The 27523-nt window shown below is 31.7% G+C and overlaps 1 protein-coding gene and 1 long non-coding RNA gene across 2 annotated transcripts in view; one reads left to right on the top strand and one right to left on the bottom strand.

Annotated features, from left to right (window-relative positions):
• Positions 1 to 27523, bottom strand: part of LOC115891700 — a 68022-nt gene that overhangs the window by 1313 nt on the left and 39186 nt on the right. The window contains exons 5-7 of the mRNA XM_030912241.1: positions 21930 to 22194; positions 15504 to 15964; positions 10435 to 10622 (exon numbers count right to left, since the gene is read on the bottom strand). Of these exons, the coding sequence (XP_030768101.1) occupies positions 10435 to 10622; positions 15504 to 15964; positions 21930 to 22194 (914 nt within the window). The remainder of the gene's footprint in view (positions 1 to 10434; positions 10623 to 15503; positions 15965 to 21929; positions 22195 to 27523) is intronic.
• On the top strand, positions 15826 to 26724 carry LOC115891707. Its single transcript, XR_004051893.1, has 3 exons — positions 15826 to 15946; positions 26227 to 26268; positions 26380 to 26724. It is a non-coding gene; the product is annotated as an uncharacterized LOC115891707 (long non-coding RNA).

Genomic DNA, 27523 nt, shown 5'->3' with positions numbered 1-27523 from the left:
AGTGCCGTGACGTCCTCGTTGCTCCAAGTGAAGCTAGTGTCGTCCGCAAAAAGACATATTTTACTACTGATGTTTATGTTAGCAATGTCGTTAATAAATGAAGAAACAAAATAGGGCCCTAGTACTGAGCCTTGAGGTACTCAACATTCTATTGGCTTTCTAGAAGACAACGTGGTAACCCACCTTCAAAAGTTGACTTTTGACAGTTGACTGTTGCTCAGATACGACTTATACCATTCGGGAGATGTTCCCCTGAACCCATAGTGCTGCAGTTTATTAATTAGGATCTTGTGATTTACACAGTCGAACGCCTTAGAAAAATCACAGAAAATTGTTGCCGTAGAATTGTACGATTTAATTACGTCTCGTGATACTTTATTTGTTTATTTATTAACGAGTCGTTGTAATTTTCCATATAGTTTTTAAATTTTTAAGTGCCAGTTAGAAACTTTTGTACTTTTGGTAAAAATAAGTGGAATTGATTTGATGTTCGACAGTGGTCGTGCTATTAGAACTAAAAATCTGAATTCAAAAATCGTCGGTGGAGTTGGAAAAAATTTATACTAAAAATTGTGTAAGAGGTGGGGTAGTTTTCACTCTTCCCGTACTTTTTCTTGATTTTTGTAAAACTTAATTATGTTAAAGCACTTAGCAAAACATAGACACCAAAAATCTCATTCAAATCGGAATAACGGTTCTTAAAATATCTGAAAAAATGTGTTCATTTTTTTAAGTTTCATGTCCTCTAGCGGACAAACGAAGCACTTTTGTATAAAGGTAAATTGTGCACAAAGAACTTATTTTGATTCCATAAATATGTAGTAGTTCTATGTCCACGGAATATTGGGACACCTTGTATATGGCTTTTTTGTTTAAAGTACTTTTTTTACACCTCGTATTTTCTGACAAATTGATATTCTCAAAATGTCGTCTAGCTAGTAGGTGACCGGGATATTTCTTAAAATAAATAAAAGTCGCCTACCTAGGGTCAAGGTGAAGCGATAAACTCATTTTCAAACAGACCCAATGTGTCTTTTTCTATATTGATGATCGGTACGCCTTTGTTGTCAACCGTTTTACTTAATAGTTTAATGATAATTTACAGTTATTAAGCTACCGTTTAATGCGTAATTCATTATTTCTTCTTATTGTATTACTAATGTAAATGTCGCAACAATTCTATGTGTTGTCTATATTTTATTTAATGTTTATGGTTTACTACTAAACTATTAAAAACAATTATCGCATATTTTCAATAAAAAAAATATTTATTTGAAAAACAAGATACTTGGGATTTCCTGACTTATACAGTTTTAAATAGTTTGGATACTATGAAGTTAAATTCTAAACAAAAAGTCTACGCGTTGAACTGTAATTTTTAGTCGGTCGACTATTTAGTTGCAAAGTGAAAACAATACATACTTTGATCATAAAAGATAAAAAAATCTCATTTAAGAAAGTCATTTAAGTAATTTTGTTCTAAGAAACGAATCCTTATTCATAGATATCATAGTATGTTAGAGCACACTCTTACTGGTTAATAATGAATAAATTTCAGATATTTAGAAAATACTGTTTTCATGAAAAAAAAATTATTTATGTATTATTATTATATGTTTATTCTCTCCTTTATTATGCAGGAGTATCTGATGACACATAGGTAGTCGGTAAAATCTTTTCACATTAGCATATTAATAAACGCCTTACAATGAAAGTAAACTTGAAAAGAAATTCCTACTTGCCCAAGAATGTAACACAGATACCTACATAAAGTTAATGAGTTTTGTTTTGCAACAAGAGCATGCAGAAATTCACTTGTTTTGAAAAACTAAGAATACTCTATTCTATTTTTTTTTATTAAGATTTTATGAACTTTGAGTTTATCTGTTTATGAATAATATCATGTAATTCTTAATAATAATTAAAAGTACTTATAAAATATAATATTTGTTTTTGAATGTTTAAATTGTTATTTGATGTATAAGTACAGAAAATTAACATAATCATATAGACATAACCCAATATAATGACAATGAATGGGCTGACCATATTCGTAGCTCCTACGTTTGTCTTCAGTCCCGCAATAAATATATTTGAAAGTAGAACAAATAAAAAGCTTTACAAAGTTTTTGTGTATTACACGGCAAATTACAAATTCCCACAACTATTTTTTACTAAATAACTCATATTTGCAAAAGACTAAACAAATTAATTTATCATGTTTATATATAAACCACGTTGTCTTCTAGCAAACCAATTGAATGTGGAGTACCACGAGGCTCAATACTAGGCTCTATTTTGTTTCTTCTTCGTATTAACGACATTGTTAACATAAACATCAGTGATAAAATATGTCTTTTTGAGGACGACACTAGTTTCACTTGGAGCAACAAGGACGTCACTGCACTTCATAGGATTATATCAAATGACTTAATCACCATTAAATTTTGGTGCGATTCGAACGTCCTGAGTCTCAACATTTCTAAAACTAAAGCTTTGTCGTATAAAAACTCGCTGCAGCCTTTTGTACTTAACAACACCACCACTGACGTCGTAAAATCTGTAAAATTCTTAGGGCTTGTTGTAGACAATTCTCTGAAATGGGACATGCATATCGACGCTTTATCGAAAAAATTAAGCCCTGCCTGTTTTGCATTAAGATCTGTTTCTAAGGAGCTTAACTTGTCAGTGGCTAGAACTGTTTATTATGCACTTTTTGAGTCGCACCTCAGGTATGCCCTTCTATTCTGGGGTACGTGTTGTGCGACACAATTTGACCGCATTTTCAAGCTCCAGAAGAGAGCTGTTCGATATTCACTGGGACTAAACAGTAGAACTCATTGCCAGGACTTTTTTAAAAAATTAAAAATATTAATTCTTCCTTCCTTGTTTATATTTGAATCCGTTTGCCTAATACGTATTATTATATGCATGTTGTTTTGCCTAATACGTAAGCATGCTTCTCAAGAAAGGCCATCCCACACTTATCCGCTCAGGAACGCGGAGCAAGATCTTTATCTACCTACCCCACGCTCAGAGTTAGTTAAAAGTTCAATATTATACAACTCGAAAAAAATGCACAATCACCTGCCATTTGAAATCAAATCCATAACATCATTTTCTTCATTTCGCAAAGCATTGAAATCTTATTTACTAGACAAGGCTTTCTACGCCGTAAATGACTTATATTTTGATAATCGAATTTGATCTTCTAAACACTGGTCTAATGTTTGCTGTTACTATATTTACAATTGACATCGAAATAAATTTATCTAGAGGTCATTGATATTTACTATAAACTAACTAAATATTTTTGAATATTATATTTTTTTTATTCTTTGACACTGTAAACATTTCTAAATGTTTATTTTAAACAATAAGATTGACAATGTTATTTGTATAATGTTTTGTATTCTCTTTTGTTTCTTTGTTTGTTTGTTTACTTTGTTTGTTTATATCACCTTTGTCTACAAATTGTAAAATTTTTTGACAATAAAGGCATTTATTTATATGTATACCGGGTGCATCTCAAAAGTAGCTCACCCCCTATAACTTTTTTATTTTTTCAGATAAAAAAACGAGATTTGGTATGTTAATATATATGACATAAATCAGGATCGATTGACTTTGTTTTCGAGCGTATATTTCTACTTTATTCCATAGAAAATGGCACTCTGAATAGAATGACATATGATATGTCAACTTTTGACATTTTCGCTTAAAAAAATCGTCTTTTAAATTTCAATCTAGACTGTCATGGCTGTGTTAAAAACGCTAATTTTTAATCAAGGAGCCTTGGAAAAATAGATTTGATCGTCGTTGAAAGTGAATGTTTTTCTTGTCTTGTCCTGGTCGGTTAAAAGACGGCCAAATCGTATTTTTAATCATATCTCAATTTTTTCAAATGGAACAATGTGCATGTTAAAATTCCAAATAAACGATATGCGAAAATGTCAAAAGTTGACATATGCTGTCATAAATTCTATTCAGAGTGTAATTTTCTATCGAATAAATTAGAAATATACCGAGGGTGCCATTTAAAAATCAAAAGTTGTACTAATTTCCGTTGAAACAGGAAGTGACCAAAAATAGTTGAATACGTCAATTAACCCTAATTTATGTTATATACCAACATACCAAATCTCTTTGGGACACACCAGGTGTAAAAAATAACCATCTAAAATGTAGGTAAAGTGTTTAAATGAGGTAGAGAAATTTTCCAAAAAAAAACAGGCGACATCTAAGTATTGGCAGAAATAATTATTCATCTCGAAATCAAAATGACAGACAAGTTTGTCACTGTAACTATCCAAAGGAACTTCTCTTTGGATAGACTTTATAAACTCACCGGCAAAAAAATCGCCCACTAAACACTAGTCCCAATTTCAAAGTTGGACTTCTCGCGAACCACTCATTAGATTTTGATGATTTCTTTTTAAATTGTGAATTAATTCCTCCTTTACGGATGCTACGTCAGAAATTTTTTATTCCGAATTTATTTTGAGTATATACAGGGCACAACAGTAAGACGTAGTTTATTGTCCGAACTTTGTAACACTCTGTAGGGTGCAGCAGCTATAGTAGCTATTGCTAAATCAAATCGCATTGTAGCCTCATCCTTTGTGAGCATTTTGCTTTTTTAATCACGACATTATCTCTGTTTGTCTTGGAGATATACTGTTTTAAAACGAACGTCTAAGAAAAATGCTTCGCAGGCAGAAAGTTTTACGTGTAGATGATCAAGGCGACATAGGCGAAAACGGATTTATGAGTATTTGCAATATGACATACAACGGTTGTCAAATTAAAAAATGCCAATATCTGTGACGGATGTTGCTAGTATTGTGGCTTGAATTGAGCATGACCGAAGTCAATGTTATGTATCCGATACCCTAGGTATACCTCGAACACAGGATGACTGGAATCGGTATATAGAAACGGGAAATTTCACCAGGCGAGTGGGTTCCGGAAGAAAACGGAAGACAAATGCAATTGACGACCGCTTTATTGTCCTGAATACTTTACGAAATCCTAGAATTACAGCGTTTCAGAATCAACATCTGCTCAAGCCGTACGTCGCCGTACGTAGAACTGAAGTTAGTGAGAGAACAATCCGTCGAAGACTAAAAGAAAACAGCCTGTCTCCAAGGAGGCCTGCCACAGGACCCCAGCTTCTCCCAAGACATCGTCGAACGCGTCTTCAGTTTGCGCGTTACATGTGAATTGGGAGATTGAGCAATGGACTAAAGCTTTTTTCGAGGCGTTTGTTTTAAAGCAGCGTATCTCCAATACTAACAGAGATATTGTCTTGATTAAAAAAACAAAATGCTCACAAAATATGAGGCTACAATGTGATTTGATTTAACAATAGCTACTACAGCTGCTGCGCCCTACAGGGTGTTTCAAAGTTCGGGCAAAAAACTTCGTCTTATTGTTGTGCCCTGTATATGCTCAAAATAAATTCGGAATAAAAATTTCTGTTGTAGCATCCGTTAAGAAGGAATTAATTTACAATTTAAAAAAAAATCATCAAAATCTAATGAGTGGTTCGCGAGAAATCCAACTTTGAAATTGGAACTAGTTTTAGTGGCCGGTTTTTTCTGCCGGTGAGTGTACAGGGTGTCCCACTAAGAATAGCTCTCGGCTGTATCTCGGAAAGTATTAGCTGTAGGGCCTACGGAAAAACATATTTTTAACTAAAGGAGCTATGAGAAATTGTTGAAAATTATTTTCAAGTTTGTAAAACTGCCGCTAGAGGGCGCAACTGCTATGGAAAATAAGTAAATATAAATTTTTACAGAATATTGCATAGATAATGGGTACCAGAAATAATAGCTTCATAATCTTCACTAAATTTTGGATTTTTTTCATTAGAACCATTTTCCCCTATCTGCTAAAATAAAGTGGCGGGGGAAGGTTAGATCTATCTTTATTTAAATGTTAATAACTCCGGACTGGATGATCAGAATCCAACAAACGAGGGCTCGTTTAAAAGAGCGTTTCTTACTCTATATTGTACCATAAAAATAATAATAATAAGGTTTTGAACGTAGACGCTAGGGGGCGCTTTCTTACAATTTAACAAACAGCGCGTTTTTTTCAAAAAAATTAAATACGATAGTACATGTAATTTTACCTGATAGTAAAGAGTAGTAAAAGCTTAAAAAGTCAGCGAAAACCGCATCTTTATATCTTAATTCAAACCGAAGATATTAGCAAAATTATAATAAATACCAAAAAATAAGCTCTTAATTACCTTATTTTTACAAGACGTTATCAGTACCCCTCTTGATTATGCGCATTCTAACAAAAAAATAATATAGGAACAGTTAGTTTATTTTAAAATCGACGAAATACCAGAATACCATAATACCAGATGTATTAATGTCTAATAATTAAGATATTAATAACAATGAACAAGAAACGATGATTCAGTGAAGTCATGGTTGGCTTTGGCAAAAAGTTGCTTTGGCGTAATAGAATAAACGTCAAATTGTTATTAGATCAACAGTTTGATAGTCTTTGCAGCATGTTTTATCTTTTAATTGCTTTTTCAAAATGCCAACAACTTCAACTACCTATTTTAAATAATAATAAAGGCATTTTGAAAAAGCATTTAAAAGATAAAACATGCTGCAAAGACTATCAAACTGTTGATCTAATAACAATTTGACGTTTATTCTATTACGCCAAAGCAACTTTTTTCCAAAGCCTACCATGACTTCACTGAATCATCGTTTCTTGTTCATTGTTATTAATATCTTAATTATTAGACATTAATACATCTGGTATTATGGTATTCTGGTATTTCGTCGATTTTAAAATAAACTAACTGTTTCTATCTTATTGTTTTGTTAGAATGGGCATAATCAAGAGGACTACTGATACCGTGTTGAGGGCTTACCGTTAAGGGCTTATTTTTTGGTATTTATGATAATTTTGCTAATATCTTCGGTTTGAAAGAAGATATCAAGATACTGTTTTCGCTGACATTTTAAGCTTTTACTATTCTTTACTATCAGGTAAAATTACATATACTATCGTATTTAATTTTTTTGAAAAAACGCGCTATGTTTGTTAAATTGTAAGGGAGCGCCCCCTAGCGTCTACGTTCTAAACCTTATTATTATTATTTTTATGGTATAATATAGAGTAAGAAACGCTCTTTAAAACGAGCCCTCGTTTGTTGGATTCTGATCATCCAGTCCGGATTTATTAGCATTTAAATAAAGATAGATCTAGTGTTACCCCACCACTTTATTTTAGCAGATAGGGGAAAATGGTTCTAATGGAATGGAAGATTATGAAGCTATTATTTATAGTACCCATTATTTAGGAAAAATTCTGTAAAAATTCTATTTTCTTATTTTCCATAGTAGCTGCGCCCTCTAGCGGCCGTTTTATAAACTTGAAAATAATTTCCAACAATTTCTCATAGCCCCTTTATTTATAAATATTTTTTTTCTATAGGTCCTACGGCTAATGCTTTCCGAGATACAGCCGAGAACTATTCTTAGTGAGACACCCGGTATATAAAATTGAGCAGATACCAACAGTTTTTATTATTCTTATTAATTTAATAATAGATTTAATTTTTTAATAATAAATTTCAAATTGCCCACTCAAAAATGTCACTCAAAATTTTAACATATTATATGAGCGAAGTTGCATAAATTAACATATTAATATATTTATCTGTATAATCTGGTGCAGAGTTTAAAAAAACGAACCATAGTGATACCTCGTAGGCTAGTAAGTATTTAATAATATATCTTCCGCAAACTTAATAATATCTTCCGCAAACACCCATTTCCGCCAAAAGAATAACAGTGTTTAGCGAAATGTTTCGAATGAGTTTTGAGTAATTACCGATTAGAATTGATATGAAAACCGGTACCGTAGGAAGTACAAGTGAATTAAGTGGATCACGGTCGAAAAGATGCTATGAGAAAGTGGGTAACGGCGTAAAAATTCCGAAAAAAGTCACGGTTTTAGTAATACGTTCGGTTCGGTGTTTTGACCTGTCGTAGATTTTCCATGTAAACAATGTTATGAATGGGTTGAAAATTCTAAGAAGCAGCTGTCACAGTTGGTATTAATTAATTTTACCGGTACACATAAATGATAATTCTGTATGGTTCTCTACGAAGTTGGGAAAAAATTAGTTATTTTTTGTTTCGTCCTATGACGGTAGAACACAAACAGAAGACTCATACATACACCACAAATAAAATTTGGTAAAATATTTAAATATTTATTACAAAAACTCTGTATTTCAAGAAGAGCAAAAGACAAGATAATTTTATGGATAAAAAATTCGTTACAGATTTTTTTACAGATCCTTTGGAGGTATCATGCATTGCAGAGCTCCATTTATTTAATAAAAGAAACTTACTATACCGGGTGTTGCATTGTCGGACGGGATATAGGAAATCCCATGTAAATTTTAATGGGGTCAATTATTGGCTTCCCTAATTATTTTAGAGAATAATTCTATTTAGGTTTATTGAAAAGCACTAAAACCCACATTCAAAAACTTTAGATATTTTTGATTAGCTTGTTTACGAGTTATCGCCCATATCTTTTTAAATATTTCTCCTTTCTTATGGCCCTGTATTTACTTATGAGCACCAGTCAAGGTAAAAGATAACTGTCAAATGAAGTTGTCATTTCATAAATTTACCTATTTAGTGCCTTATTATTATTGATAACTCATTCCTAAATCGGAAATCTTAAAGATGTATTTATAAATACAAATTAATATGAATTAAAGTAAAATAAAGTAATCAATTACAAGGTTAATTATAGTATTATTACAATATTCAATAACTTATTAATTTAGGTACTATTAAATTGTTAGAACTTGAGGATTTCAAAAGATGTTCAAATATTCCTCCATCGACTGCTAGACAATAACCCAGGTGATCATAAAATTCTCTTCTTACATTCGCTAGTTGGTAAACTGAAATTCTATTACATTCGGCAGAAATAGCATTTTTTAACTCGTCTAGATTTAGGTATTTTTTATCCTTGTATATCCTGTTTTTTAAATGGCACCAGAGAAAGAAATCATTTGGCGAAATATCAGGAGACCTTGCTGGCCAATTTACTGTATGATTTAGGCCAATAACGTTTCCGTTAAAACTATTAAAACAATTTTCCAAGTATCAGTCTATTCGGATACAGAGCAGCAAACATGTCCGACACCTTACCAACTATTTCCTTGATAATACCATTTAATCATCAATATTGTTTCTTCGGTAGTGTAATTCATGGCTAATATTTTCGATGTAGGTATGAGTTTTTAATAATAATAATAAAGCACTAAATATTTATATTTAAAAAAATAGATAAATTTCTGAAATGACAACTTCACTTGACAGTTATCTTTTACCTTGACTGGTGCTCATAAGTAAATACACGGCCATAAGAAAGAAGAAATACTTAAAAAGAAATCGGCGATAACTAGTAAACGCGCTAATTAAAAATATCTAAAGGTATTCTTTTGAATGTGGGTTTTAGTGCTCTTTAATAAACCTAAATAGAATTATTCTCTAAAATAATTAGGGAAGCCAATAATTGACCCCATTAAAATTTACATGGGATTTCCTATGTCCCGCTCGACGATGCAACACCCGGTATAGATATTATATTCTTTCAGGTGGATATAGGCTTATTCTACTGCGATCGTTACTGATCTGTTATTGCCATTCTCTGATCTTTTTGTTGACGATTCCTCACATGTACTTGTAATATGTGTCATCAATGTTTACAAGTACACGAGATCTACAGTTTATCGTCGAATTCGTACGGTACTATTTGAGAGGCTCTACTGGACAAATATACTCAAGGTGGTTTGCTATTGCCTTACTTGATGTGGCGGCTCGATGGTCGCTCTATTTAGATAAATAAATATTTTTATTTAAATAAATAAAGCTACAGTACTGGCTGGTCTCTATCTTACATTCTCCAATAGCATCCTTTTCAAAAAATATTGGAGACTGAACCCCGTATATAGCTCTTTCCAAATGGCTTATCTCTGCCTAATACAAAAAACCGTACATTTGCTGGACTTGACAAACCGACATTGACAAAATGTGTTCTGATATTTCTTCTTCTAATTGACAAAATCTGCACATGTCTTCGTCCATTAATCCCACCTGTTAGTAGACTCACTACAGTTTAGACAATTTTCCTGGTTATACTTATGAAATCTGCTGTATATTTTGGCGTTTTTTTTTACTTGTCTCTGTCCTTGTAATTTTTTTCGCTATTGTAGAAATTTGTTGGCTCACTGTATGTGACCATTTTTGTAATTGCTTGTCAAGCACCGCATAATAGTTAATCGCAAGGCTTATGAATGGCATTTTGTTCATGTAAAGAACTAATCTTGATAACATGGTTCTGAAATTAAAATTAAAGAAAACTGCTTACCTGCTTAGTTCAGCCGACAGCAAATTACTATACGGACTGTACTTGGTGGGATTCTTGTACATACTACAGACTAATCTCTCCTTACAGGGTTCATCTTTGAAGCCGATTCCCATTAGGACTTTATCTATCTTATCCAGTATCGGTGAATAGGATGGGTCAAAAGTTATGGCTGCCGCTTGGTAGATATCCTAAAATATTTAGAAGAAAAATATAGATATCCTAAAATGTTAAGAGTAAAACATAATTTATTAACTAATGCTATTAGATATAGACAACATAAATGTATTTAAAGAAATGGAAGATATAAAATCAAAGGCAGTTTCTTCAAGTTTTTTTTGTTTGGTATTAGTATTCTTCTTCTTCATGTGCCTTCTCCTCATCGGAGGTTGGCGACCATCAATTGGAATTCCTCCCTTTCTTGAGCCAAACGGATAATTGCACTGGTCCGCATTACAACCGCATTAAGGTACTTATTAATAAGTATATTCATTACAAAATTATGAAAAATGTGGAACGTCTGTACAATATGTGAAATAGCAGAGTATATAGAAGTGAAATAGGCGATCTGCTCTTAAAAAAAACCTAGAGTCAACATTTTAAGTTCTTGACAAAGACGTTGTTCCTATTTTTTTTAATTTGTATTCTAGCCAATATTTTTTGCTTGCAATGTTATTTTCTGTATATACAATATACAGGGTTGTCCACCACATACGACACGGAGTATTGTAGCTAAACGAAAAGATTTTTACAAATTGTAAGTTTTGGGTTCGTTGAAGAACTATTAGAACGAGAACAATTTAAAAATATTTTTACAAGATACAGAGTGTCCCAAATAAATAAAAAATATCAATGTTATATTTTTTTAAATGGAACACCCTGTATATTATTACATTTTTAGTTTTTGCGATTAAAATAAAGGCAAATTTGATTAAGGTTTATCACACTTAAACCTTACAGTTTTTGAAATATTTTCAATTTTGTGAAATTGCAGTAAAAATTTTAAGGCTTCATTTCTCCAAGGGTATCAAAGTTTGTAATACTAAATATTTACTGAAGTTTACTTATTGATCAGTTATTGTGTTGCAATAATCAAAATTATACTACCTTATACAGAGTGTCTAGAAATTTATTTTAAATAATTACTAGATTTAAACGGCAATAACTTGTTTAATTTGAATGGGACAGCCTGTATATTCTCTGAGAATGAGATGCACAATTTAATTGTCTATCAAATTGTATTATACCATTTTTATCTATTTCTTCAAATTTTCGTAGAAAATGCATTTTCATATAATTTAGACCTCATTTATCAATATACCCATGGAATATTGACATTTTAGATTATTTTTAAAGATGTAACAAATTTTTAAAGCGTACAGATACTAATATGGTCGACATAGTTCGTTTATTTTATTAAAAAATAAAAAAAATGTTTAAATATTTGTTAAAGAGGACCAATTAATATGATTCCAGTATTCAAACTATAATTGACTCTTTGCGTTGATTGATATAATAATTGCTCCAAATATTAAAAAACTGAATGTGTGAATTTTGTATGTGTATTAGAAAGTGTGGTAAAAAGTAACACCGTAAACAATTTATTTCATTTTTTGACGAATGCTTATTTATAACAACAGCGACGTTCATTTTCATAACTTATTATTATATTCAAGGGCGAATACAGGAATTTATTTTTAAGGGGGGGGGCAAATAAAAAGTAATGTAGAATATGCAATTTAGGGCGCCATTTTTAACCCAAAAGCTTAATATTTAACCCAATTTACAGATTTTAGGGGGGGGGGTCGGGCCCCATGGCCCCCCCCTCTCTAACCGCCACTGATTATATTGATTTCTGATTCATATCCACATTTATTTAGAATAATTTATTAAGTAACACAGTTAAGTGTGTAATTAATTAATATTTGGGCGGAAATAATGGTGGTATATTTCATTGGTATACTGTTTTATAAAGATTTAAATAGTTTTCTTTTTGTATACAAACGAGCTGGTAATATTATCGTTTTCAGCACCTGTACATTTTGTACATTTGTTGCTTTGAAAACAATCTAAAATGTCAATATTCCATGGGTATATTGATAAATGAGGTCTAAATTATAAGAAATTGCATTTTCTACGAAAACTTGAACGGATAGGTAAAAATGGTATAATACAATTTGATAGGCAATTAAATTAGGCATCTGATTCTCCTAAAATATACAGGGTGTTCTATTTAAAATAAACAAGTTATTCCCGTTTAAAGCTAGAAATTATTTGAAATAAATTTTTAGACACTCTATATGAGGTAGTATTATTTTAATTATAGCAACACAATAATTGATCAATAAATAAACTTCAGTAAATATTTAGTAATAAAAACTTTACAGTTGAGGGTTGGAACCTTTGGTGTTACACAGCAAAATAAAAACACTAAATCACCACAATATACCAAAACACTTTTACTTTTACACTGGACGCGCGTTTCGCGATTTTTCGATTATAAACTGACTTTCAGTTTATAATCATCTGCTGATGATGCTAACATGGTTAGCGAAACGCGCGTCCAGTGTAAAAGTAAAAGTGTTTTGGTGTATTGTGGTGATTTAGTGTTTTTATTTTGCAATAAAAACTTTCATACCCTTGGAGAAATGAAGCCTTAAAATTTTTACTGCCTTACTTTTTATTTCACAAAACTGAAAATATTTCAAAAACGGTAAGGTTTAATTAGAATAAACCTTAATTAAATTTATCTATATTTTAATCGTAGAAACTAAAAATGTAATAATATACAAGGTGTTCCATTTAAAAAATAACACTTTGAAATTTTTTATTTATTTTGGACACTCTGTATCTCTGTATTGTAGCTCTAATAGTCCTTCAACAAACCCAAAACTTACAATTTGTAAAAATCTAATCGTTCAGCTACAATACACCGTGTCGTATGTGGTGAACAACCCTGTATATTCAAACAATGTAGTTTTAATGCTTAGCTGTAATTATTTCAAAGTGCACTTCATTAGCACTATCAAAAACTTTAGAAGAGCTTACTCAGGAAAGTTCATCAATACATGAACAGAGAGTCAGGCGACACATAAATCCTTCACGAGTCGTATCGTCGAGAATCGTTTGAAAATGCCTGCATAAACTCACGGACTTGACAGTAACGGACATTATTAAATCATTCTGGATAGCCGGTCATCGCGGCGTCTAAGGAAATTGGATGAAGAAACAAGCACATGCCTTCTTGAGGATAGCAGAACAAGGATCCTTGCCAGGGGCACCGGCATAGTAAGGCATGTGCCCCTGGCAACAATATAATCCAAGGACCTAATTCTAAAACCACAAAACGGTCTGGTGATGAAGTACGGATAACAGCAGGTCTCTTGACGGGACCTATGGCTGCCAAGTTCTATATGAACAAGCTCAAACTGTATAAAGGAAGTCTTTAGTGCAGCTAAAGACCTTGAAACGTGCGTTAAAGACCTTGAAACAGCAAAACCCATAATATATCACGGCGAGGCTCTGGATCACAAGCAGAATCTATCTATTTGGGAAAGTAAGGCTAGAATCGGAGGAATTATGCTCCCACCCCTATCAATTACCTACAGAAGCTGGTGTAGGTCACAGAGATAGGAGACTGGGTACAGATATAGAAAGGGCACAATCACCATATACAGGTTATCCCACTTAAGATGGATACAAGCCAATATCTTGATTGTTTGTTGAGCGACTTTTTCATTTTTGGTAGGAGGCTGTATGGCTATAAGACGTACATTTTGCCCAGGATAAGAAATGCGATACCTCATAGACGTACGTTTTAATGGGGTTTGATAGTTTTCGTGTCAAAAGTAAACTACCCTTAGGACAGTATTTATTTCAAATCTGATAAATTATATTGAATCCTCCTTACCTAAGATACTTAAGTTCAATTTTTTTATAAATATTGATACAGGGTGTGTCATTAAAATAAGACATTTTTATTTTTATTATTATTTTTTTAAGTACTTACGACGCCACTGGATAAACAACTGGTTTATTATCAATAACCAGTTATATCCAATTATCAATTAATAATCCATTTAAGTTTGGTTGAAGATGGTCGAAGATGATGACTTTTAGTTTGTTATAGTTTTATAAATCTTTGTTTGTAGCATATTTTCCAAAGTTAATAGGGATTGTTTTAAATAACTATTTGGGTTTTTTAAAATATTCCTCAATAAAACGAATAAAAATCATATATCAGATTCTATTGAAAACTAGGTTTTTAAATTATTTTGTAACTCATTTTATTCATTTGTATTAGCAAACTTAAAAAACAATTTTTTAAAGTAAACAAAATAAATTAAAAATATTTAGTTTTTTTTGTATCGTATCTTAATTATTATGAAAGCTATCTAAAAACTTAAATCGATTATTAATTGATAATTGGTTATTGATAATAAACCAGTGGCGTCGTAAGTACTTAAAAAATAATAATAAAAATGAAAATGTCTTATTTTAATAACACACCCTGTATCTATATTTATCAAAATTAGAATTTAAGTATCTTGGGTAAGAAGGATTCAATATAATTTATCAGATTTGAAATAAATACTGTCCTAAGGGTAGTTTACTCTTGACTCGAAAAATATCAAACCCCATTAAAACGTAACGTCTATGAGGTATCGCATTTCTTACCCTGGGCAAAATGTACATCTTATACAGCCTTTTGCCAAAAATGAAAAAGATCGCTCAACAAACAATCAAGATATTGGCTTGTATCCATCTTAAGTCGGACACCCTGTACATTAGAGGTCGCAGTGTTTCCTGAATAGGACGGTCCATTAATTTTGAGAAAAACAATCAATAACAATAGCAATATACATAGTGAAGCTATATTTAATTGATATGATATTTTACTACCCACTTACTTTATTACAGGCTGTACCGTTGTTTCCGATACGATTAGTTTGGATATTTCTTTAGTTTTATTATCGAAAAAAAAATGTGATAAATAGATTTTCCGAAAATGACTTGTCAGAGTCTAATAGTTTGTGATTAATGTTTTATGTAAATTATTTATTTGTACTTACATCCTGAGTGATTTTTTTATTTGATGGGTTTTCAACTCGTGCATCTATTATTCTTGTTATATCCTGAATTTCCTTAGAAGAATCCGATTTGATATCCTGTCTTCTATTTATTACAGCTCCATTCCTTGGATCAACTTCAACAGCCTTTTGGAACAAAACATCCGAACTTGTTCCATAATTATTATTACTGCTTTGAACTGTACTGGCTATTTGAGATGGTTTGAATATTGGACCATGAGGATCATGTTGTACCGATTCTGGATGATAGACTGGTCCTTGAGAAATTGGTGATTGAGTTGGCCTAAAGTTAACGGGTGATTGAGGTAACTGTTCGAAGGGGTAGTATTGATTATTGAATTGATTTAGCTGATGTCCGGTTGGTTGAGGTAGAGCTATAGCTGGCGATTTCTGAGGACCACTTGGTTCTGGAATGTATCCTGTTGGTAAGTCGATGCCTGTATCTAAAAAAATACAATTTAGTATTTATTTATAAACCAACTTTATATGTAAATAATTCTGAGTGGTTTAGTATTTAGTTTCCGTTCATCAATTTCATCAATAAATATGATTATCCTATTATTAGAATGTTACTCTAATAATCAGTTATTTATTGCTTTATTTATTATTGTAGTGATATTTATGGCTGTTAAAATATTTAACATTTTGTTAGATGCAGATGTTTCTAGTTCTTTTACCCACATGGCCAAAATTATTGCATAAAGCTATATTTTTATTTTGTTTTGGACCTAATATGATTCTTTTTATATTTTTGGACATATTGGCTTACTAAACGACTAACTAATATAAAATTAAAAATCTAAATCCAACTAGGCTGTTGAGGAATGGCTTCCCATGTTTCGCGCGCAGCAATTTTCAATTCATTTAAGGTACGGGGAGGATCATTCCTTTTGGCAATATGGCGTTTTAGCATGTCTGGAGACATCGGTGGCCATCACAGTTTTCTTATACCCTCTTCCTCACAAAATTCGCGACTCGCTAAAGTGCGATGGGGAGGAGCATTATCGTCCATGTAAACAAATTCGTCCCCCACTGCCCCTCGAAATGGTCGCACAATAGGCTCTAAAACGTCTCTAAGATATGAGGCACCTGTTATTGTGCCATCAATAAAAACAAGAGGAGTTCGATCTCCGTGCATTATACCTGCCCATACCATAATGCTTCCCCCTTGAAATGAGACACGGGGTTGAGCTGGATTCAACCGTGCTCGTCTTCCAGATGCTCTCCAGACCAAAGTTCGTCGCGCGTCTTATTCTTGTTTCATCACTAAACATGACGAAATTCCAATTAGTTAATTAATTAAATTCCATTTGCTCTCATCTCCTCAGCCCATTGTAGTCGCCTAATTTTGTGCTGTAAATTAAGTCATGGGGTCTTCTTGCTATGGTCTTTCTTGAAATATTTACTCCTTCAAGGCGAGCTAACTCATTTTTAATAGCAGTACTAGAAAGCAGAAGATTACGTCGTGCAATTAGGGATATTTGACAGTCTTACACAGCAGTAGTAACTCTACTTTCTTCTTCCAGACCGATCTGTAACCTCCTTTGTCTCCCTGATTTTTTTAATATTCGCAAAACATCGCTTTGGTTAACTCCTACAATTTCAGCTATTGCAACTTGTCGGTAGCCCTGTTGAGACAGTGTTACTGACTCTATTAAACTTTGAAATAATGTTTCTAGGCATTTTAAGGCGAAAACGATGGTCAAATTTCTTCTGAAACCCAAGAGACCACAAATCGAAATGTGCAAGAATTTGTAATAATATTGGGTCTTAACGATAAACATTGTTTACCATATTCATTTTAACAAAAAATGTTTATTACAGATTATCAAAGCTATGTATAAAAAAAGATTCTTTAAATTCCTTTCCGTATATTTTTAAAAGATAATTTTGGCCATGTGTGTATATATTTGATTTTTCCTTAATTTTCTATATTTTTGATTTTTCCTTAATAGTGAGACCATATTTTTAGGTTAATAATTTACGTTCTCCTGTGATCGTTTTTATTAAGTATTCTAATAAATAATTAAGATTATTTTTACGATGTTTTTACACTCATCATTCGAACCAAATATCGACGGGTTTTGTGGTTAACAGCATGACGAATTTTTAGCACGCTTGCATTCTCTTCATGATCCCATTCAGTTTTTAGTTGTAAAGAAGAATGCGAGATTGTAGATTTTATTGAAGTTTGTTGTTGACTAGGTGCTAAAACTCACGTACATCATCTGACTTTTGAAATAGCTTTTAGTTTTATTTCTGTGAAATATATTTTAAACATTTTTCTATATATATATATATATATATATATATATATATATATATATATATATATATATATATATATATATATATATATATATATATATATATATATATATATATATATATATATATATATATATACACTGCTGGCAAAGGAATATTAGCAATAGGAGGTTTTCAATGCGATAAAAAAAGATGGTAAGGCTGCAAAATACACTGCAGTGCAACAGAGACGGATAAAGTGTCTTTTCCCTACCATCGTATAGGGAAGTGATCATAGAAGTGATACGACGAGAGAGAGCCCCTGTGAGAGGGGCGCCGGGCGGGTCTTTAAGACGCTTGTGGGGGCTACCGCCTACTAATAGAACAGAATCGAAAAAATAGAAACAGGACGGACAGTGTTGCCATTCAATTAAATCGAAATTATGTTGGCTTGTCAAAATCCTAAATCTTCTAATCCCATTATCTTGCCTACTTAATGAAATATTAAATAAAGTACGAAACAATTTTAAGAATGTTTTCTCTAGGCACATAACTTCTTTCTAAAACGAAAAGTAACATGCAAAACTTTGAAATCATTTCTAAAATAGCAAGTGCAATTCTATGAAATGGCAATACTGTACGATCTTCCTAGCAGTCGCCCCGACACAGTCGGTCGGCGGCGGCGCTTGACAAAGCCGCGGCTGTGACAAAGGAATTAGGCCGAAAAAAACTTTATAAGGAGTAGCCGAACAGGGTTGCCGGGTTGGTTAGATTATAATTCCATACGAGAACAAAATTCTCGGTGATCTTCAACAAAAATCAAAAGTACAGAAACAAAATAAAATATAATATTTAAGTCCAAAATTAGCATTCCTATGTGTCGTAATAATATATCACTCAAATAAAATACAAATATAATAAATATAACAAGAATTAGAAATAGCTAGGTATATTATTTGATATTAAAAATAAATATTTAATTAAATAATATTAATATATTAATAAAAACATATAAAACTATAACAAGTAGGGATAGCAGTCACAAATTAGTGTAGCAGTCACTTCTTTGTACACATTTTGATGAGTGATATCTAAAATTAATTTCATTTCAATGGGAAAGCTGTAGCAACTCTCAATTCTTTTTCCATATAATATATTTTTTTGACGGGAAAATCACTAAAATATTTGTCCGAATTTAGGTTGTTTCTTAACTTAAATTTTGTTTTTTGTTTACATTTTTTGGGGAAAATATGGGTTCAACTTTAGTAGATGAATGAAATAAAATCTTTTCAAAAGATATCAACTTCTTCGGGCATGTCGCCAATACCGCGCCTAATAAGGAGTAATAAGGAGTAATAAGGATTTTTAGGAATATCTCTGTAACTCTGCAACTAGACAGAACGATGACCTGTATGTGTGTTATTACTAAATAAAATTTAATGAAACAATAATAAAGTCAAATTATACAGATTCCAACACGGCAGTCGCTTAATTTTTAGTCAAATAAGTCAGCTTTTTATAAGTGCTTCTATTGTAAAAACTAAAGACGCAGTTGAATATATCGTTAGATTTTTCTTTAAATCGGTAGATCGGTAGCTTACAGACGAAACCGGTAGACCTGGCAACTCTGTGATGAACTGACGGGAGTCAGAATAGCGAGGTGCGGAGGCGCGGGAAGGGAAATAAAATAATGGCGATAAATAAAGGGCAGGGAGATGGGTATCATGAGTGGATGGGAGGTGGCGGAATTTTCAAAATTTGTTATCTTATTGGAGTTTGTCTAAGTAGACAGTCGTAGTGGAAGTGGAAACGGGGAAGTTGTTGTCCATCTCTGTTTAAGCATAGACTTTTTATAGGCGTTTCATTCCAATGCATGTAATTCCTATGCCTAGAGATCCATTGCTCTGGCCTGTATATATATATATATATATATATATATATATATATATATATATATATATATATATATATATATATATATATATATATATATATATATATATATATATTAGTAGTTATACAGAATAATTTCTAAGTTAGGTATTTTTAGTTAAAAGAAAATTAAAATTGTGTTTTTGAATGATATTCTTCTTGAGAAGTATATTATCATGTTTTTTTTTGAAATTGGATATCTGGTCATATTTTCAGGGTCTGAATAAAAATTAACATTTTATTTTAGTTATCTAATTTGGTAAATGGGTATAACTAAAAGAAGGTAATTTATTATTTAATGACATTTTTTTCAGGATATAACGCATGATTTAAAAAATGGCATCCTCTTCATCTATATAACTACTACATGTCTTTATATCCAAGCCAGCTCTAACACTGTTTTATTTTCGATTGTATGGTAGTTCTGTATTAATGAATTAATAGATTGGAAAATAATACGAGGTTTATTTTTCATTTAATTTACACTTTCTTTCGGCATTGTTTTAGTAAATCTGAACTTTTACTTTTCAAGTTCATTGTTATTGTCACAGAACTAGTAATTTTCCAAAAATCGCTGGTTTGACATAAATAAAACAACTAAGGTTTTGTGAAATATATTTGATGTAAAATAACATACAAAGAGGAAGTCTTTCAAAGAATTTTCTTCTAAGTTTTTGTTAAAATAATATAATATATGTTACGGCTAAAATGGGTACTTGGCTAGTTTTAAAACTAGCCAGGTATTTTGCAAACTAATTAAAAGCGCCGTTATTTTGAAGGAATCCGTCTATTCTTGCAAAATAGCAGACAACCGCAGCTAGTTTATGTTTTGATTGGTTAGTATGCAAACTATTTTCAAAATCTGGTTAAGATGGGGATTTTACCTCAGTTTACTAAAATAGCTGCTAGTTGATATACTTACCAGATAGTTTACAGAATTTATTTTAATTGTTTTTGTTGGTAAATATACAATATACAGTGTTAGGATGGATAGGAAAATATGATAAAATGATAAATTTAATTTTCATTTCAAACATTTATTTATAAAAATAAATTTTAACAAGTTTTAAACACAAACTAACGAAAAAATAAATAAAACGAAATATATAGCGGAAAGTCGTATAGTACATAACTACTGAAATGGTTCAAACAGAAATAAAATAAGATAAAATGAGAATAGTAAAAAATAATATAAGAGATATTTCAGAAATACTTTCAGGATTTGGATTTATTTTATTGCAGAATTTGAATACGAATAGATAAGTATATTGCCGTTGAATAAATAAATACATTGCAAATACTAAAATTATTATAAACAACTACTAAACAGAAAACTAAATATTTATCCAATTTTAACGTATTGCTCATTTGCAAAAGTATATTTATTATTTTATTTGGCTGTTTGAATGCTCCAATTTTAGAACTAATCATTACTTTTTTTTATTTATTTTGCTACTTGAACCCTCCTTAAGCTGACAAAATCACATAAATACGCGTACAAACACAGAAACACAAGTAAGCTCTTCAACATAAAGAATATAATATGTATAGGCATAATCTCACTCTTAAATTGCAAGGATTTTAGTTCGTGAACTAGCCAAGAATCTTGCTATTTTGGGTGACTAAAACTAATGGAGTTATCACATTAGCCAAAATTATAAATGATTATTATACAAACTAACTAAAATAACTAGTTAATATGAAAACAAAAATATAAAATTATTATGACATTATCTAATACGAATATATAGTTTGCAAACTAACCAGCTAGTTTGTAAACTAGCCGTTGACTGCCTGCTATTTTGCAAGAATGGGCGGATTCCTTCAAAATAATAGCGGTTTCAGTTAGTATCCATTTTAGCCGTAACATATATACATTTTCAGATAGATATATTTTATAATTAGTCCCTATCTTCAAAATAATATCAGTAAATGTATTATTATTTAGAGAATTAAGCAAATCAAAACAAAAATAATTTTTTATAAAAATAACCTAGAAGGTAAAATAATATTACATATTGTTCAATAAAATTATATGTTAGAAATTATACCTTATTATCTCGAAAAAACAGCATCGCTATGACTTTGAAATATCAATCGATGATAAAATTTGAAGAGTATATTCATTGTAATTACAATGTTTTTTATGATAACCTTAGGGACTATTTGCGCATTGTATTTACTTATATTTCTGTTATTATATTCAGTAAAAAGAAGTAAATCACTTACCATCAATGACTGGACCGTTCAAAGCATTAGAAGGCGTGATAGGCCCTGTAGGGAACGGTAATGTCGATTTAGGCCCTGTTGAGTAAGGAGGTGATGATTTAGGCCCATAAGGTTTTAGTCTTGTAGCGGAGTATTTAGACGAAAGCAGCTTGGTAGTTTGATATTTCAACTTTTCATGAAGTTTCACTGCATCATTTAGTTGTTCCTGAAGACGAAGGTTTTCTTCTCGAATTTTCTCTTGCGCTTGTTTCAATCTTGCTTTAATCTACAATAAAAATATTTATCCTCTTTTTAGGAAAGTTCTAGAAAACACAAAGTTTTTTAATCTTGTAGTGTCTTTTGAGAAAAAATAATAAGTTATTTTGTATGGATTTTAGGCTGTTGTTAAGTACAGGGTGGGTCAAATTCGACGCTTTTAAATGGGAACACCCTTTTCTATAGAAGATAGACAAAAACTAATATCGGTGTCTGGAGCTCAATTTTTGTCAAAAACATGACGGTGAAAACCGCATATCGATATCTGTTACCGTTTCGGAGTTACGGGGTGTTTTTCAAAAATATTCATTAATTATTAACAAATCGCTGTAACTTTTTTGCTATGGAAAATTTTGTATTTTTATGAAAACATTTTCAAAGCACTTTTTTATGCAGAATTTAATGGTTTAAGTATAATTGTTTTTAAATTAATAATTTAAGAATTATCAACAGAAAATTTGATTTTTTATATGGGACACCCTGTATATTTTTAATTTATTGAAAATAATTTAAAATTACCTTTCCAAAAATATAACACACTTTATATTTTGCTTGATTCGTCTTCGAGATATAGAGTATATAAAAATTCGCCCGCTTTAAATAAGTAGGCTTTGAACGGCACTGGCTGTAATGCAAAAAAATTCTAGCTGTGAGCATCAATTAAAAGGAAAATAATATTTGCTATGAGAAATACAGAGTTTTATAACAATTTAAAATATATTTAACTAACATCAACACATTTAAAATATTATATCTAATCGGTAATAAAAATAAATAGCAAACCAAGACATGAGATTTTGCTGTTTGACATATCGACCGTCTTCTGTTATGGACAGACGGGGCAGTTTTAAAACATTTCTCGCGGAATTCTTTAACTCAGTGGGGGTAAAAGATACCCTCTACCTCATAACTGCTAAGTATTTCTAATTCTTGTGTAGATTATAAGGAAGAATAAGGAACCTTTATTCTTCCGCAAATATATCCATTGGATTAGATCCATGGGCACTAAGTCAGGCGGCCTTGACGGCCAACGGCTGGGATCTTGGTTAGCTATTCAATTATTCTTGAAATTGGCTGCAAAAATTTGCTGATAACTTCAGCGTTAGAGGCGGTGCGTCGTCTTGCTGGAAAAATATGTTTTCCAGTTCCATTAAGGGCATATCATCAATAAGGGGTCCAAAGCCTACTAGTTAAAAGTGGCGAACTTTTAAAAATTCTGTATTTCGAAGGGGATTATAATAAAATATCAAGTGTGCTATATTTTTGGAAAGGTAATTTTAAATTCTTTTCAGTTAATTAAAAATATAGAGGGTGTCCCGTATAAAAAATCAAATTTTCTGTTGATAATTCTTAAATTATTAATTTTAAAAAAATTTTACTTAAACCATTAAATTCTACGTAAAAAGGTGCTTTAGAAATGTTTTCATAAAAATACAACATTTTCCATAGCAAAAAAGTTACAGCGATTTGTTAGAAATGCATATTTTTGAAAAACACCCCGTAACTCCGAAACGGTAACAGATATCGATATGCGGTTTTCACCATCATGTTTTTGACAAAAATTGAGCTCCAGACACCGATATTAGTTTTTGTCTATCTCCTATATAAAAGGGTGTTTCCATTTAAAAGCGTCGAATTCGACCCACCCTGTACATCTTTGTTTTGAAGGTGTTATTGAGTTCATTGTTTTACGAAGTATATTAATTTATTAATTCCATATTAAATAGGAAAGGCTTATATGGTCCGCGAGGTGTAAAAATAAACGGCACACACTTATTTTGGGGCCCAACATAACACACGATGAGAAATGGCAACATAGATTTTGGCCATATATGGTCCGAAATTGTCCCACGTTGAGGTGCTTGGTATAAGAGATTAAATTAAAGAAACTGCTGATTTAGGAAAGTCTATCCAGGAGCCGAGTTTAGTAATTTGCATAAGACCTACTTCAATCACATGTTGGCCTCTCTGAAGATGAACCCAAAGAATTGGAGCATAAAAATAAAACTGAAGATAGAGATAAAGATGTAGTCCTGGTACTACAGGAGTTCACATTGAAAAGTCTTAGACAAATATCTTACCTTGAAGAATGAAATTGAAGAAAGATATTTGACGATAAGACAAGAGGTCTTTGCGGTGCCAATACCATACATTTAGAAGAAGAAGAAGAAATTTAGCTTTCAAGCCGCATCAGCATCAAAGGCTATTTAGCGGCGTATCACCTGCTATTTTAGTTCGGTACCAATATTTGACATTTTACTAAACAACACGCTTATAGACAGATTGTATATAACTATATATAACAGTACAGTACATACATTGATTTTGTAAAAATAAAAAGTAAATGGTACAGACAACATAGAATAAAACAATAAAACGTAAAAATATGTACAATTGAATTAGTAACTGGTTGCTTTAAACCAAAATGTAGCTTTTTAGATACCTATATCTTAGATATATATCCCGATCTTTACAGAAAATCAAAAAGTTTTGGTTGCTCACTTGTAGAAAAAATAACTGACATGTCTGAGGAAAGATTGCAGGCCTCACTTAGGTTAATTAACTGATTACATTCCTTAAGGATATGCTTGACAGTTAAAGGATTACTACATTTATCACATAGAGGCGGTGGTTGGCCCTTAAGCAAAAATTGATGAGAAAACCTACAATCTCCTATCACGAGTCTATCAGTTACTACGGCTGTACGACGATCATAACTCGATGTGGAGAAACCACAGAAGAATGTTTTTTTACATTCCAGAGTTTGTTAGGTTCCTTCAGAAGATCCCACTCCAGTTGAACCAGAAATTTGCACAGTCGGCGATTTTTGTGAGCAGACAACCCGTGAAATAAACTGATAACCTATCGGTACCGTTTAGACGTGCATTTTTCGCGTAATAATCAGCGCTTTCATTACCGATAATGCCCACATGGCTAGTGATCCACAATACAGATATATTGGAGCCTAGGCTAGTTGCCCTATGTCGCAAATCCATTATATGTGCTTCAAAAGGATGTTGGGGGTAAAGTTTTTCTATAATAGTAGAGCAGATAATGAATCCGAGCATATCAGCCAAGAAGCCCGAGGACAAGAAACAATATATATTAGAGCCTCCTTAATGGCTAGAACTGCATTTAATATATCATTGTAGGAATGTAATCGGAATTGACTATGTATTTCTCTGTGGACAAAAGCACAACCAGTGTGAACACTGGTTAATGAACCATCAGTATAAATTATGTTTTCAGGATTGTATTTGGATGATATTTCAGCAAATTTGTTTCTCATAAATGAGCCAGATACAGAGCGTTTGGCATGTACTAACAAAGATTTGCATACTACGGGAGGAGGAACAATCCAAGGCGGAACCATACATTTATTTATGTATTTACAAAATATATTTATATTCATACACACATATTTTTATAAATATTACTGTATGTAATGTTTACATAAAATACCTTACGATCGAAATAAAAACGCGTCAAAGACGGCTGGGGAATGACGATAGATGTTAATTTTGGCGAGGTCAAGCCCTAGTCGTCATTTACTTGGCCCGTACTCTTCTTTTTTTACAATTGCGCTTACTGCCAGTGTAGATTAAAATTTGGGAAAAATAATTTTTTGGAAATAGATTTTTGTATCCTGAAACTTTCTATCCTTATTTCTATAATTATTGTTATTTTTTGACAAGTTTTATGTCAATTTTTAGTAAATGACGTCTAGAGATTGACCTTGCCAAAATTATGATCGATTGCCATTCCAAGCCGTCTTTGACGTCTGATTTTTTTCGATCATATGGTAGTTACGTAATCAGATTTTGTTTTGTTGTGTTTTGTTTGTTCTTACTATCAATATGATATACGCGGTTTCTGTTCACGTAGTGTTGTCAATGAATTGTCAATGAACGTAACTCCCAAGTAAAACAAAGGACTCTTCTATACTGTCACTAACTGTCACCTAATTTGTCTACCAATGTGTAAAAATTATTAGTCATTGATTATAGAATTAATTGAATTTTAATAGAAGGTTCTATTTTAGGTCAGAAACACTCAGCACCAGCTTGGTTCTGAGTACGCTATGGTAAGTACTACTTTTCGAATGTTGAATATATAGTAATTCACTCATAAATCTAAAATTCCTTTTCATAAAGCAGCTTTAAAGAATTTTTGTTTTTGTGCACGTTTTTTTCAGATAAATTAGTGCGATATCTGCATGCTTACCTATTATTAGTCTATAAAATCTTTAAATAGAAGAGTTGTAAGGTTTTACTCGAACCGCCAGAAAGTAAAATCAAAATAAACATAAGACGACCAGAAAGTTAAGAAAAATGTATGTTTTGTTGTAATCTACTACGAGAACAAGCGAGGAAGGTAAAACGCAGGTACTCGAAATAAAACTAAGATAGCTGGTACTAAATAAGCTGTGGTGCTAACTAACTTATCACATATCAATCAATGCAAACCAACTATTACATAAATGATAATTAAATGTTCAAGACATAATGCCCAAAACTAATAAACGTAAAGAGCCCAAGTATACCGGGTGCGTCTCAAAAGTGGCTCACTCCTATAACTTTTTTATATTCTCAGATAAAAAATCGAAATTTGGTATATTAATATATGACATAAATTAGGATTGATTGACGTATTCAATTGTTTTCTGTCACTTCCTGTTTAACCGGAAATGACTACAACTTTTGATTTTTAAATGGCACCCTCGGTATATTTTTACTTTATTCGATAAAAAATGACACTCTGAATAGAATGATATAATGAATATGGTTTATTTGAAATTGCAACATGCGATTCATAACGATAATTTGATTCAAAACACCAAGTGTGTGGTACCAAATTATTCGCAAAAAAATGATTTTTCCAAATATGCTAATGAGCCACCCTCGTTCCATTTGAAAAAATTGAGATATGATTAAAAATACGATTTGTGCATCTTTTAACTGACCCGGACAAGACACGAATAACATTAGACGATCAAATCTATTTTTCCAAGGCTCCTTGATTAAAAATTAGTGTTTTTAACACAGCCATGGCACTCTAGATTGAAATTTAAAATTCAATTTTGTTTTAAGCAAAAATGTCAAAAGTGGACATATGATATATCATTCCATTTTGGAATGTCATTTTCCATCGAATAAAGTAAAAAAATACCGAGGATGTCATTTAAAAATCAAAAGTTGTATTCATTTCCGGTGAAAAAGGAAGTGACAGAAAACAAGTGAATACGTCAATCAATCCTAATTTATGTCATGCTAACATACCAAATCTGGTTTTTTTATCTGATAAAATAAAAAAGTTATAGGGGTGAGCCACTTTTGAGA

The sequence above is a fragment of the Sitophilus oryzae genome, unplaced genomic scaffold, assembly GCF_002938485.1.
Source record: "Sitophilus oryzae breed Bouriz unplaced genomic scaffold, Soryzae_2.0 scaffold_1190_pilon_pilon, whole genome shotgun sequence".
In the NCBI taxonomy this organism is placed as follows: Eukaryota; Metazoa; Arthropoda; class Insecta; order Coleoptera; family Curculionidae; genus Sitophilus; species Sitophilus oryzae.
Note: the sequence above shows the minus strand (reverse complement) of the source record. Positions and strands in the feature narration are given on the sequence as shown.